This window comes from Ahaetulla prasina, chromosome 3 (genome assembly GCF_028640845.1).
Source record: "Ahaetulla prasina isolate Xishuangbanna chromosome 3, ASM2864084v1, whole genome shotgun sequence".
Lineage (NCBI taxonomy): Eukaryota > Metazoa > Chordata > Lepidosauria > Squamata > Colubridae > Ahaetulla > Ahaetulla prasina.
This window is the reverse complement of record NC_080541.1, coordinates 127,248,964-127,261,746: the sequence shown is the minus strand read 5'-3', so window position 1 is coordinate 127,261,746 and position 12,783 is coordinate 127,248,964. Positions and strand designations below refer to the sequence as shown.

At 40.0% G+C, this 12,783-nt stretch overlaps 1 protein-coding gene across 1 annotated transcript in view; it reads right to left on the bottom strand.

Moving 5' to 3' along the window:
* The window catches only part of RGL1 (ral guanine nucleotide dissociation stimulator like 1), a 109,330-nt gene that overhangs the window by 62,408 nt on the left and 34,139 nt on the right, over positions 1-12,783 (bottom strand). The window contains exon 3 of the mRNA XM_058175527.1: positions 6,690-6,898. Within this exon, the coding sequence (XP_058031510.1) occupies positions 6,690-6,898 (209 nt within the window). The remainder of the gene's footprint in view (positions 1-6,689; positions 6,899-12,783) is intronic.

Sequence of the window (12,783 nt, the reverse complement as noted above, 5' to 3'; positions counted from 1 at the left end):
CCCTCCTCAGGCTCACCTGCTGTGGAGGAGGGGGAGGGGTCTAGCTGCTCCATTTGCCTGGGCATGGAGTCAGGGCTGGGGCAGGGAGATGCTCCTTCTTCTGCAGTTTGTGTGGGCATGGAGCCAGGACTTGGGCCGGGAGGCATACATTCCTCAGTGTTCGGGAGCAGGTAAGAAGGCCCCGGCTGCTCTGAGGGCGGGCAAGACACAACAAAATCATAAAGAAGGAAGGAAATGCATTTTTAATTTTCTGTCTTCAATAGGAGAAAATATACGCTCTGAGTTTGGTTGTTTGCTTGCAGACATTTTATTACCCATCTAGGTAACATCATTAGTGCTGCACTAGTCACACTAGTCACATTGCTGTTATTTAGTTCAGTAATGAAATATCTACAAGCAAACAACCAAGCTCAAAGAGTACCAAGGTCTTTACAAATTACTATCTGTTCACATATTTCTGCATTTGTTGCTCTTATGCAGAAAACACCCAGAGGGAGAAAGACTGACAACCGTCAATAAGACTCCAGCATTCCTGCATTTGGTTACTTGATTAGCATGTTAAAGAAGGACTTGTGATCGTTCACTTCCAAGAAAAGATGAATAATACAACATAATATAGATTTCATCGACTGAGTATGGGCAAATATAACGTATATAAATTCTGCATTTGCACCAAAGTACTAGGCTTATAAATCACTGTGAGTATTGGTCCAACCGTAGACTGTAGAACCTGTAACACACACTCTTGATATAACTGAGCCTCTCTAAAAAGGCTTTTTAATTGTCTGTGTTATCTTGTCTGAGTTTTAAGAAAAAAATTGAGGTTTTTTTTTCTTTTTGGGGGAAATTTCACTGAGGCCACATAAAGACAGCATCTAATCCAGGCCTAATAAAATAATTTTATAAAATAGCATATTATAAACAGATTCCATATTAAGCAAATTATATGTTTCTCGGGAATATCTGTCTCCTTTCTGTAATTATGCAGAAGGACCAGTGAGTTTAATTAAAGTTATTTCCAAATTAGCGCACATTGGGTCTCAGACTGAGATATGAGGAGACATTACTTAATTGATGGCTACAACAGAGGAGCCTTTTCACACAGTAATACAAACATCTGGCATCAAAAATGAGAAAGTGAGGAGGATCATAATATATTACTAAACATGCATCTATTAAATAAAATCACTTACTGTGAAACAGCTCCTAAAGGGACTCATTTCACTTCAGCGGTTAACTGGCAGCACTTCTCTTGAACCAGACTAGAATGCTTCGATTTATTGTGTGTGTGTGTGTGTGTGTGTGTGTGTGTGTGTTTGTTTTCTGAAGGTGTTTGTATGTAGGTCTTTGGTTATTCAGGTTTTCTCCCGCGTAAAATTAGAAGTGTCTTGGCGACGTTTCGACGAAGTCTCATTCGTCATCTTCAGGCTTCAGCTTCGTGCTTCTAGGAGCAATATTTGACAAACACTTTGTCACAAAGCCAAAAACTCCAGCCTGAAGATTATGAGTGAGATCTCATCGAAACGCTCCCTAAATACTTTCAATCTTACACGGGAAAAGACCCAAACATACCAAAACCTGCATACATATACCTGTGAAAACCTACAAAAACATACATACATACATACGTGTGTGTGTGTGTGTGTGTGTGTGTGTGTGTGTGTGTATTTTGTTCAGGATCATATCTAAGATAAAATAACCTAAGAATGCCATCCTATTGGTGTCAAAATCTTATTTTGATTTTTCTGCTCTGCTTGCAGAGGACATTTTTCCTTTGATCTTTTTCTCACTGGCTTTCTGTCTGATTCACTCTCTTCATCAAGCATTTTTCTTCTTTGCTTAGGAGGGAGACCTTTCCTAGCAGAGCCTCTTCTGGTGAGGTAGCCAGAGCTGGCAAGCTTCATCAGTCAGTGCCACTATTTCTTCTCTCCCTTAAGTAACACCAGCCTTCTAGGATTGGTTCCCTGGCCAATCCTTGCTTTCATCCTGCCTTAAGAGCCTCATTCCACCTGAGAAATGGCAACTGCCATGAAGTGCAAGAACAGGCATGAATTCCTAGAAGGTAGCCTTGCCCAGAGCAATGAGGTCAGCCATTGAGGTTCCACTGTTGCTAAGAGACCCACCTGTCATTCCAAGATTGGTTGTTCCTCCTGCCAGAATGTTTCTCAAGGCTCAGTCTACATGGCACTCAGAGTTAGAGGATATTGTTGTCGGCTGCTTGTGTTTGGGACCCCCAGTTTATTTGATTTAAGACTTAATTTCTCTATAAATATTTGAGTATTACAGAGGAATTATTTAAAAGTGCTCCATGGCATTGGACCGGGATATTTACGGGACCGCCTGCTGCCAACAGTTACCTCCCATTGTCCAATACGTCCAGTGCGCGCCCACAGGGAAGGTCTTCTTAGGGTGCCGTCGGCTAGTCAATGTCGGCTGGCGGCCCCCAGGGGAAGGGCATTCTCTGTGGGGGCCCTGGCTTTATGGAATGAGCTGCCGGTGGGACTCCGTCTCCTCCCTGATCTCCGGACCTTTAAGCTCAAGACTTTCTTTTTTCACCAAGCGGGGCTGGCCTGATTGATTTTAGTATGGGGATTTTAGTGGGTTTTTTTATAGTGTTTTACCTAGGTTTTAGTTTTGATAAATTTTAGCTAATATTTTAATGTTACAGCGATTGAATCAGTTTTTTAAATTTGATAGTGTATTTTAAATTTTTGGGGATTCTTGTCGTTTTATTGGCTGTACACCGCCCTGAGTCTTCGGAGAAGGGCGGTATAAAAATATGAATAAATAAATAAATAAATTAAATAAATAAAAGGGTATTGCTTCTGCAGTTAACTTCCATTGTCAAATTAGGGAATATATATTATAAAAATGGCTGAATAAATTATGGGAAATTTAAATAATAGCAAAGATACCTAGTGGCCAGGGGAAAAAAACTTGTGTCTAACACAGGACACATCTCCAATGTTTCTAAAGCATCAGGTTTTTAATTTTTTAATTTTATTTATTTTTATATTATTTATTTATAAGCAAACATACCTAATACTCTTCCTTCTATTTTCGCCACAACAACAAACCAGTAAGGAGAGAGAAAATGACTAGTTCAAAGTCATCCAGTCGGCTTTCATGCCTAACGTGGGACAAGAATTCAATCTCTTGGTTTCTAGCCTGAGCCCTTAACAACTAGACAACTGACTGGTTACAGTTCAGTCTTAGGGTGAATTAGCTTCTTAGAAATCTGCCTAAATTAGTTTCTTCCCTGAGCAATACTTCTAGAGAAATTTATATATTGGTATGAGTGTCTCCTAGCCTTTTTTTCTTGATTAGGGAAGCTGATTTCTCATTACAAAGCCTGACTTCCTATCCCATGATTTGCAAACATGACTTTGCTTGTCAGAAGCTGGCTGGGAAAGTTGCAAATGGCAATCAAATGACCCCAGCCCTTGTAAATACATGCTACTCACCAAGTGTTCAAATTTCAATCATGTGACTGTAGGAATGTTGCAACAGTGGTTGTAAATCAAGGACTACCTGTACTGAATCTTTTATAGATTTGTCTATTGATAGGAATAACCTCAACTGCTAATGAGAACTAGAATTTAGCTTTATTTGTGGAATGTATTTTCCAACCAATCTTAAAACACTGCTTCACTGCATTTCTTAATTGCAAACAACCCCCATCCCGAAGTTCACTCTAAGGCCTCCAGTTTGTCCCCAAAGCATTTCAAATCACAGCTGCTAGATAGGTTCCTGCCTGGTTACTGGAAAAGTGCTTCTCTTTTCATGTTTCCATTGACACTCCTTAAGCTCCCAACTGAAGGGAGTGAACATACTACTATATATAGCTTTGTGTTGTAGGAAGTTAGCACCCACCCCCCTCCTAGAAGAATGAAATATTTTAGAAAATATTTAAAAGGCAGAATATATTTCCCTGGATGAGAAATGGAGAAACATGATTTAAAGAGAAAGCAGCTTCCTGACTCCCCCCACCTTTGTCAATGGGTCAGAGTAGAAACTCATTCTCCCCACCTTTGTCAATGGGACCATCATCTGCAACACAATAGGACCCACCTAGCAACAGAAACTCCCCACATGACACCTGGGAAGATTACATCAGCCAGCAAGGCTAGCTAAGACCCCCACCCCCTGGGAATCTGACAACCAATCAGGATACTCTTCCTGTGCCCCAGAAAGTTCAAAGCTCAGAAAAAGCATAAAGCCAGGGAGCGCACAGGATCTCATCCCTTTTTTCTGTTCAGGAACTCAAGCCATGTGATCCTGACCACCATTAAACCATCTTTCCAAGCAGTTTCCATGTTTCCAGTGTCTTTTTCCCCACTTGGAACTGAACCCAGATGGATATTTCTTCCAACAGTGTTTTACGAAAGTGCTGGATTGATAGTCTGCAAACTGATGTTCTTTGTTAAACTACAAAGCAAGAACAACAATGCACAGCTGCAGTACAAGCTGCCTTCTGCCACCCCCGATCCTGTGCCTCAGTCAGTCAGCCTGAGTAAGGCAAATTTGCCCACAGGAAGTTCAAGCCTTATCAGGACAACATAGAGACAGCCCCTGTTGCTTTGCAATGCACTTTCAGGAAAACAAAGTTTCCAAAGAGGAGCCATTCTTAACCAGAGAACTCTTTGATAATATTCATATGCTTGCTGATACTTGTTTTTTTTTTAAAGTAACTTTCAGTTCTTGTTTTACAATACAAACCATGGGAAATCACATGAGTTATGCAAAAAACAAAAAACAAAAACAAAGCAGGCGATAGGAAGAAGTTACTTTAGTTACCTTGGCCAGAAAAGTTATTTCCTTGCAAGGACAAAATGAATATTGTAAGACAATACAATTATCTTTTCTTCCATTGTTTAGAAGACACTGATTTTCAAAACAATCCTGGCAGAAAGTAAAACAGGAGACAGAAGTTCTACCCTAAATAAAGCATGATTTCAGCTTCATGGTAACTTAAAAAAAATAAGTATGCGGAAATCATTATGAGAATGAAAAGTTCGTTTTCTCACTCTCTCACGTACACACACATGCACATTCACCCACTCCTCCATTAACACAATTCCTTGGGAAAAGATAAAAAATAAAATGTTCTGATTTCATTTTTGTAGTGTTAAGTGTGAAAAAACTTACTTTATCAGACTGATGGCTTTGCTGAACTTGGCTTTTAAGAACTCATTGTATCTTCTAATTGAAATCAGGCAACAATATTTTAGCAATCAATGGTACATTCCAGCCTTTCCTAGCTTAATGCCTTCCAGGTGTGTTGGGATGAACAGGAATTAAGGACTCCTTTCCAGGTTGATTTCTGTGTAGATTTGCCTAATGGATGGAACTATTAGCATCCTCACATGGAATAAGGCACGAGTGTCAAAATTGCGACATCACGTTGTTGTCACCTGACGTATTGTAACTTTTTCCCCCTTCGCTAAACCGGGGGTGAGCATGGCCAGCGTGTGATGCATCCGGCCCCCCAGGCCACAAGTGTGACACCCCTGAAATAAGGTAAAGTCCCCACTGATTTATGAGAAGGAGAGTGATTTGCAAAATAAAGGTGCCATTCACTCTTATACTGTTGTACTGTAATAACATTGCAGTGAACCAGAAGCTCGAGGTACATTCTGGATGCAGCTCAGAGAATAAGTGAAAATAATTTTAATTATTTACTTCTAATTATTTCTGGAAAAAATTGGGCATAATGAACCAAAAAAGTTTGAGAACCTCTGCCTAACTCACTTTTTAATCAATGATACTTAAACATGTTACACTTATTGAAACCAGAAATTTGGATTATGTTTGCAAATCTGTCTGCAACAATCTATTGAATTCATTGGCATGAAGTTTCAAACATTTTTAAAAAGTAAGGGCATAGAATAAAGATGGATGTTTAAAAATGGCATGAGAGAAAGTATTATATATAAAAAGACAGACATATAGATTGACTCAGTATTAAAGCTGCATTTTAAAACCATAACTATTTTCTGTCTTCTTACTACTCAAAGAGCAAGAACTCTGTAGTTTCTTTGAGGAATAAACACTGAGATACTTGAGATACTAAATATTGCATAGTATTAAATTCCCACAGTGAATTCATACTGGGGACAGAATAAGACACAGACTTGATTACGAAACTGGAATAGCAAATGACAGACCTTTACTTTTAAAATGAATGTTCAGAACCAAACCCTAATCTACCAACATTGCCACTCAGCATAATCTCTTGAAACACACCATTGTTTTAAACAACTCTTATATTAATTAATTTATTAAATTGTTGAAATGTACTTGAATATTAGTAGCTCAGGTTGATAGCTGGGCTATTGGTTTGAGCTCTGAGCTTAACAATTTGGTTGCAAACATTTCATTCCCATTCGAGGAGACATTGTCAATGTGCTTTGAACTGAGCTCATCTGTTCGAGCACTGGGCTTTAAATGTGATGCAAATTGGTAAATGTTGTTTGTTCCAAAGTATCCAAACAAATAACATTCACCAATCTGCATCATATAAAAGGGTATTTAAAGGCCAGTGCTCGGACAAACGAGCGCAATTCAGAAGGCACTGACGATGTCTTCTCAAATGGTGATGAAACATTTGCAACCAAATTGTCAAGCTCGGAGCTCAAACCAACAGCCCTAATTTTTTAAATATATATAATCCTTTCTTCATAACTTACCTATCAAGGAGCAATTCCAGAACTTCCTTTGTAGATGCAAATCCTCGGTATGTTGATAGAAATATGCTGATGTAGGTAAAGTCATTGTCTCCAAATGCTGTCAATAGGTTCTCCACAAGCTTCTCTAAAGTACCTGCCTTTATTGTCCTGATCTTACAGGTTTCATATTGGCTGACAGTGTGTCCTGGAGGAAGTTGGTCCCCTTCAACCTGGGTTAATAGACAAATTAAGAGAGGAAAAGGAGGGGGATTAATAAACTCTTATTGGTAGAAATAACAGTCACACAATATTTTTTCAGGGGTGATGAAATGGTCTGAAGATTTACAGGTTTACAAAATAGAGCTGGTGCTTGAAAACACCTGGAGAAGTGAAACCACAGAGCAGCTGGGCTCATACAGTGACGCAAACAACAAATAATGAAACAAACAGACTAACTGAAACATCTTTTGATCGTTATGAATTCTGAGAGATCTAATTGGACTCTGCAGATTTTGTGGGTCAGAGGATGTAGGATAACAGTTGACCGAGGATGATAAAAAACTTCACTCAACATAACAAAGCTTGCTGGCTTGAAACCAGGCAGAAACATTTTAATCATAATTTTTCTTTTCTTGAAGAGCTAAGTTTTCCCCAAGCTTGCTTTCTTCTTTTTAAAATAAATCTAGGGGTTTATTATTTTACCAGGATTCTAGGAATCCCAGATTTCACCTCCAAATCCTAGACAATCCAAATAAACCTATGGTTGCAATGTTACATTCCTCCCTTGTTTGTATTTCAGGGATCAGACGCTATACTGTACTTTCTAGTTTCATTTTTCTTGTTAAATTATTAGCAGGCATTTTTTCTCTCCAGTGGTTCAGCATAGTAAGATCTCATTTCAAAAAATTAGATGGAAAAGGAATCTGCATAGCAATGAATTATGAAAGTACAGAGAACCCTAATCCATTAATAGGATGGTAATATAATAGTATTTCACCAGATAAAAGCAATTATTCTATAGTCATAACTAATTTGAATATGTGCAGAAGAGTTTTATTATTTTTCTACAGGAATCAAAGATAACTTAGAAGATCAGGCATGACAGACTTTCAAAAACTCATTTTGAATAAATAAAATGTTTGTAGATAAACAGATTGGTCATTCTAAGTCTGCAGAAGACGGTCTTCCACATTTAAGCCTCTAGCAAAACGGGCTCACAACTTCCAGCTCACTGGAAACTAGTAACAGAATAACAAAATAGCAGAGTTAGAAGGATCCTTGGAGGTGTTTTATCCAACCCCAGTAATGTGATGGCATGACCTGGCCCATAAATAGAGGGAAATGAAGAAGTCAATACTTCACCAAACATTAGGAGGCAGAGCTAGCATTCTGCAGTGGTATCTTTCATCTGTCTTTACTTTAAAAAAAAAAAAAAGCCACAACTTTTGTTTGTGAAACAAAGTTTCTGTATGCATATCTTAGTGAAATATATATTTCAGTATATCTGTATCATATAGCAGGGATGACTCTGTGTGTGTGTGTGTGTGTGTGTGTGTGTAAGACACAGTAATTAAATGTATGCATAAAGATGAATCCATAAAGAAGCTGACCTGGCATATGCAGTACTGAGCCAAACCACATGGGCAGCTGTTCACATAAACAGCTAACCATGAGGCTAACTTTGTGTGCAAATTTGTTTTCCAGCAATGTAGTTTCCACAAAGATAATGAATAAACCATTCTGGGAAGATGGCAACTGAGAACAAAAGAGGAAAGGAAGGAAGAATAAAGGGAGTAGATAAGCAGTTAGGCAATATATCTAGGGGTTGAGACGTTTAATTTTTTTTCCACAATTTTTTCAATTATTTTATAGATTTGATTACAAGATTGTACTCCTACAAACGGGACACATACGTCCATCCCTTTAACGGTAACAGATTCTGGAAAAGAAATGTTATCAGGCAATATTTTAAGCCAGCGAGGTCTAGAAGACACAAACAAACTCTCAAGAGAAGACCCATCACTAGCACTTAAGATTATGAAGAGCATCCATGCATATGATATAAGACAGAAATCCAACTGAGAAAAGCTCAAAGACCTCACTCTTGTTTATTCTCCAAATTCTGCTACAGCACCCAGATGGTACGGGTCTGGTGAAAGGGCCTTTTCCACTCCTCTGAAATACAGTCACTATTGTATGCAGATGTATGAACTTGCATGTAATTGTAAAAAGTGCAGAGCTACTTTCCATGCTTGTTTTTATGACAAAATGAGAAAAGCAATGTGAAAGATTTTCCCACCATTTCACCATAAAAGCATAGAACATAGGTTTACACATTTTACAACTCTGTGCAAATTCATACAACTATATCTCTGCTTAATACTTCAAAAGGCACCGGTAATTCTTCCTGAATACTCACTCTCTTTGTTTATTAGTTTTTATTCTGTCAAAGTTGAGGGGAAAAGGATCTCCGCTCCAGTCAACAAGCAGGCATCCAGCCTGAAGCAGATTCTAACAAGCAATAAGAAATAGGACAATGGTGCTAACATGGGGATCAGTACCTTCAGGAAATCCAGATGTCTATTTGCCTCCACATCTACACCAACAGCACTCACAACTGCTCCAACAATTTCATATACAAGATTAAAGATAACTTCACATGCGCTTCCTCCAATGTAATTATTGTAAGCCACCAACTGCCAACAATCCCCCTCTGGATTCTATGTAGGACAAACAAGGAAACTTTGTACAAAAGAATTAAAAGACACAAGTTTGACATCAGGGATGAAAAACAAGGACAACATAATATCAGAGCATTTCAGCTCCCTACAAGAGGACTTTCTATTGTAGACTTCAAAAGTAATCATTTTGGAAAATGTTAACACCACCATCAAATGAGATTCACTCACATACCTCAAAGGTTTTCAAGCAATTTCAGAACCTCTCAACAAATACAATGGGTTTGTAACACATTACAATTGTGAATTTATAAGATATTTGTACTCTTTTGCACATGTAACCTGTGTCTGCATAACCTGTCTTCCCCTCCCTTCCTCCCACCTCATCCTAATTTAAATTCCACAACAGCCCAGCCATCACATGCATCTAATGAATGCCTTTTGGTAAAATGTATTAGTCTGAAAAAGTGCTTTTTTTTAATTTTCAGCTTCCCAGTGGTAATTTTTACTGCAGACTGTCATGATTACTGCAGCAGAGACAGGAATTAAGATTCCTTCTTTGCATGCCACAATCTCCATAAAATTTATCAACCCATTAGGTCTGTGATTAAATGTGTATGCAACTAACCTGTGAGATTTTTTTTCTTCTTCTTTATCTTCTCTCTGTTTTTCCTACTGTATTTCTTCTCTTTGTAGAAATAAAAATCAGAATGTGGCTTTAATACTGATGACCAGAGTCACCTGGAGTGAGTGGGTGGCCATATGAATCTTCAATCAATCAATCAAATAAAAACATTCCAATAAGCTTTTGATATACTTCATCCTACATTCCCATTTAATTCATTAGTTCAAGTTTATAACTTTGCCCAATAGTGCTTGGTAGTTAGCACTTAGAAATAGCACCCACCCTATGCACGCACCCCAAAATGCCAATCAGAATTCTAGTTACCACACCTGGTTATTTAATTCAGGGTCAAACAGAAACTTGAGTAAAGCTCTTCCCGAAAGTATTCAGACTTGGGCTTTGATGGTTCTCTAGAGGAAAGGAATGCTACAGTTGTGGGGGAGACATTAAAAATGTTTCCTTGCATTTGTGTGCTTAAAAAAATAAAAGTACATTTTATCAGCTACCAACAACAATATGCTTGAAGTCATTTGACGGAACATCTAAGGCATAATTTTGGTCTGCGTTATTAAAGCAGTTCTGCCCCCAAATTTTTAAGAGAGCCTTGGCAGGCAACCATTCAATAACACTAACTTGTGGAATAAGACACGGCAGGCTGAGTTAGCACGCTAACAGGAAACAGCTCAATCTGGATTCAATCAGAGACTGTCTCTTTTCTGACATGATTCCTGAAAACAAGGGGGATTTTTGGGTTTGCTTCTTGGCCAGCTGTCCACCTACAAGTAAACCACATTGATTGCTTTTCAAAGGGCACTTCTATAGCTGAAGGGCAATTTTCCATCAGCAGGACTTAAGAATGAAGAACATATGATACCTCCTTGAAGGTCAAGAAAAGTCATGTTGTTTTTAATGGATTATCTTCTTACTTTCACATTTCACTGTTATTTAACTCAAAGTTCCATGGAAATGCTCTTCACCTGTTATGAGTTTCTACTATTCCAAATCAGTAACTAGAACAGTGTTGGCGAACCTTTCCCGTTCTCGCGTGCCGCTCACGTGCCAGAAGTGGCACGTGAAACCATCCCGAGGCAAATGCGCGGCCTCGCTGGGTCCCATCGTGTTCCTGTGCTCAAACACGCGCCGGCCAGCTGGCCGTTGTGCACGTGGTGCTGGTGACCCCAGAAATGTGGCGGTTCATCACGCATGCATGTTGGCAAATCTCAGGCATGCGTGCCACCTCGCGCATGCGTGTTGGCAAACCTCTGGCACACGTGCCACTTCACGCATGCGTGGTCTGCGCATTTGAGTACAGGAACACGACGAGGAGCCGGCGACGGTGCGCATTTGCCTCAGGATGGTTTCGCATGCCGCTTCCAGCACGTGTGCCATAGGTTGACCAACATTGATCTAGAATGTGGGTTTTTTTCAGCGCCTTCAAGTCAGTCTTGACTCCTGGCAACTGCCTGGAGAAGTCACTTGAGTTTTCTTGGCAATAATTTGAAAGTGGGTTGCCATTGCCTCCTTCTTAGGGCTGAGAGAGAAACTGGCCCAAGATCACCTAGCTGACTTTGTTCCTAAGGTGGGACTTGTCTCCCTGTTTTTAGTCTGATGCTTTAACCGCTACACAAATTGACTCAACTTTTCCAATAGTGGGTTAAAATATCTGATAAACTTTTTAAAAAAGTAACTACAACTCTTTTGCAACATTTTTTCCCCTTAAAATAATGTGATAAGACTATGGAGGCTACTCAGTACTCCAAGAACATATCAGGACTGACAGCTTGGAGCTAAGCTTTTTTTTTTTTCTCTGAAGGCCATTTTTTACCTTTTCCTCAATTTCTCCGGGATCACCACTCGATCCCCCATAGCAGGCACCCCTTGAGCTGAGAGTTCCCACGTTTTTACAAACTCTTTAAAACGCCGCCCGGCGCGGCCAACCTCTTTGTACCCAACCAATTACAGTTCTTATTGTAATGTCCTTGTCTGAAGCCCGAGCCACCTCTTTGGATGTGACTGGGCCAGAGTCCAAAGAGTCAATTAGCAGAACTGGTATCCCCGGAGTGGGGTCTTCGATAGTCTCTGGTAACGGGCATCTGCTCAGGGCGTCTGCATGCCCTAATTCCTTTCCTGGCCGGTGTAGTAATTTGTAGGAATATGCCGCTAGGAAGATAGTCCATCGGGTCAGTCTGGGCGAGAGTGCCACGGGCGTTGGGCGGCCCGCCTGCCAACAACCCTAGCAAGGGTCTGTGGTCCGTGATGATTTCGAATTCATGACCAAATACATATTCATGGAATTTCTTTACTCCGGAGACTATAGCCAAGGCTTCCTTATCAAGCTGGCTATAATTCCTTTCAGTTGATGACATGGTTCGGGAGTAATATGCAATAGGGGCTTCTGTGCCATTTGGTAACCTGTGGCTGAGCACAGCCCCCACCCCATAGGGAGATGCATCGCAGCTTAACACTAATGGCAGCGTGCCATTGTATTGGATAAGGAGGCTATCACTCGATAGGAGATTCTTTACCCCTTCGAATGCCCTAGCTTCCGCCTTTCCCCAAGACCATGCAGCCGTCTTTGCTAGTAATTTATGCAGCGGCTCGGCTACTGTTGCCTTATTCCTTAAGAATACCGCGTGAAGTTGACCAGACCTAAGAATGCCTGTAACTCCGTTTTGTTCTTTGGAACCGGGGCCTTCCTGATGGCCCGTACCTTGCTCTCAGTGGGTGAATCCTTCCTGTCTATCCGTAGCCCAGGAATTCCACAGACTCAACCCCGATCTGGCATTTGTTCAGTTTAACTGTGAGACCGGCA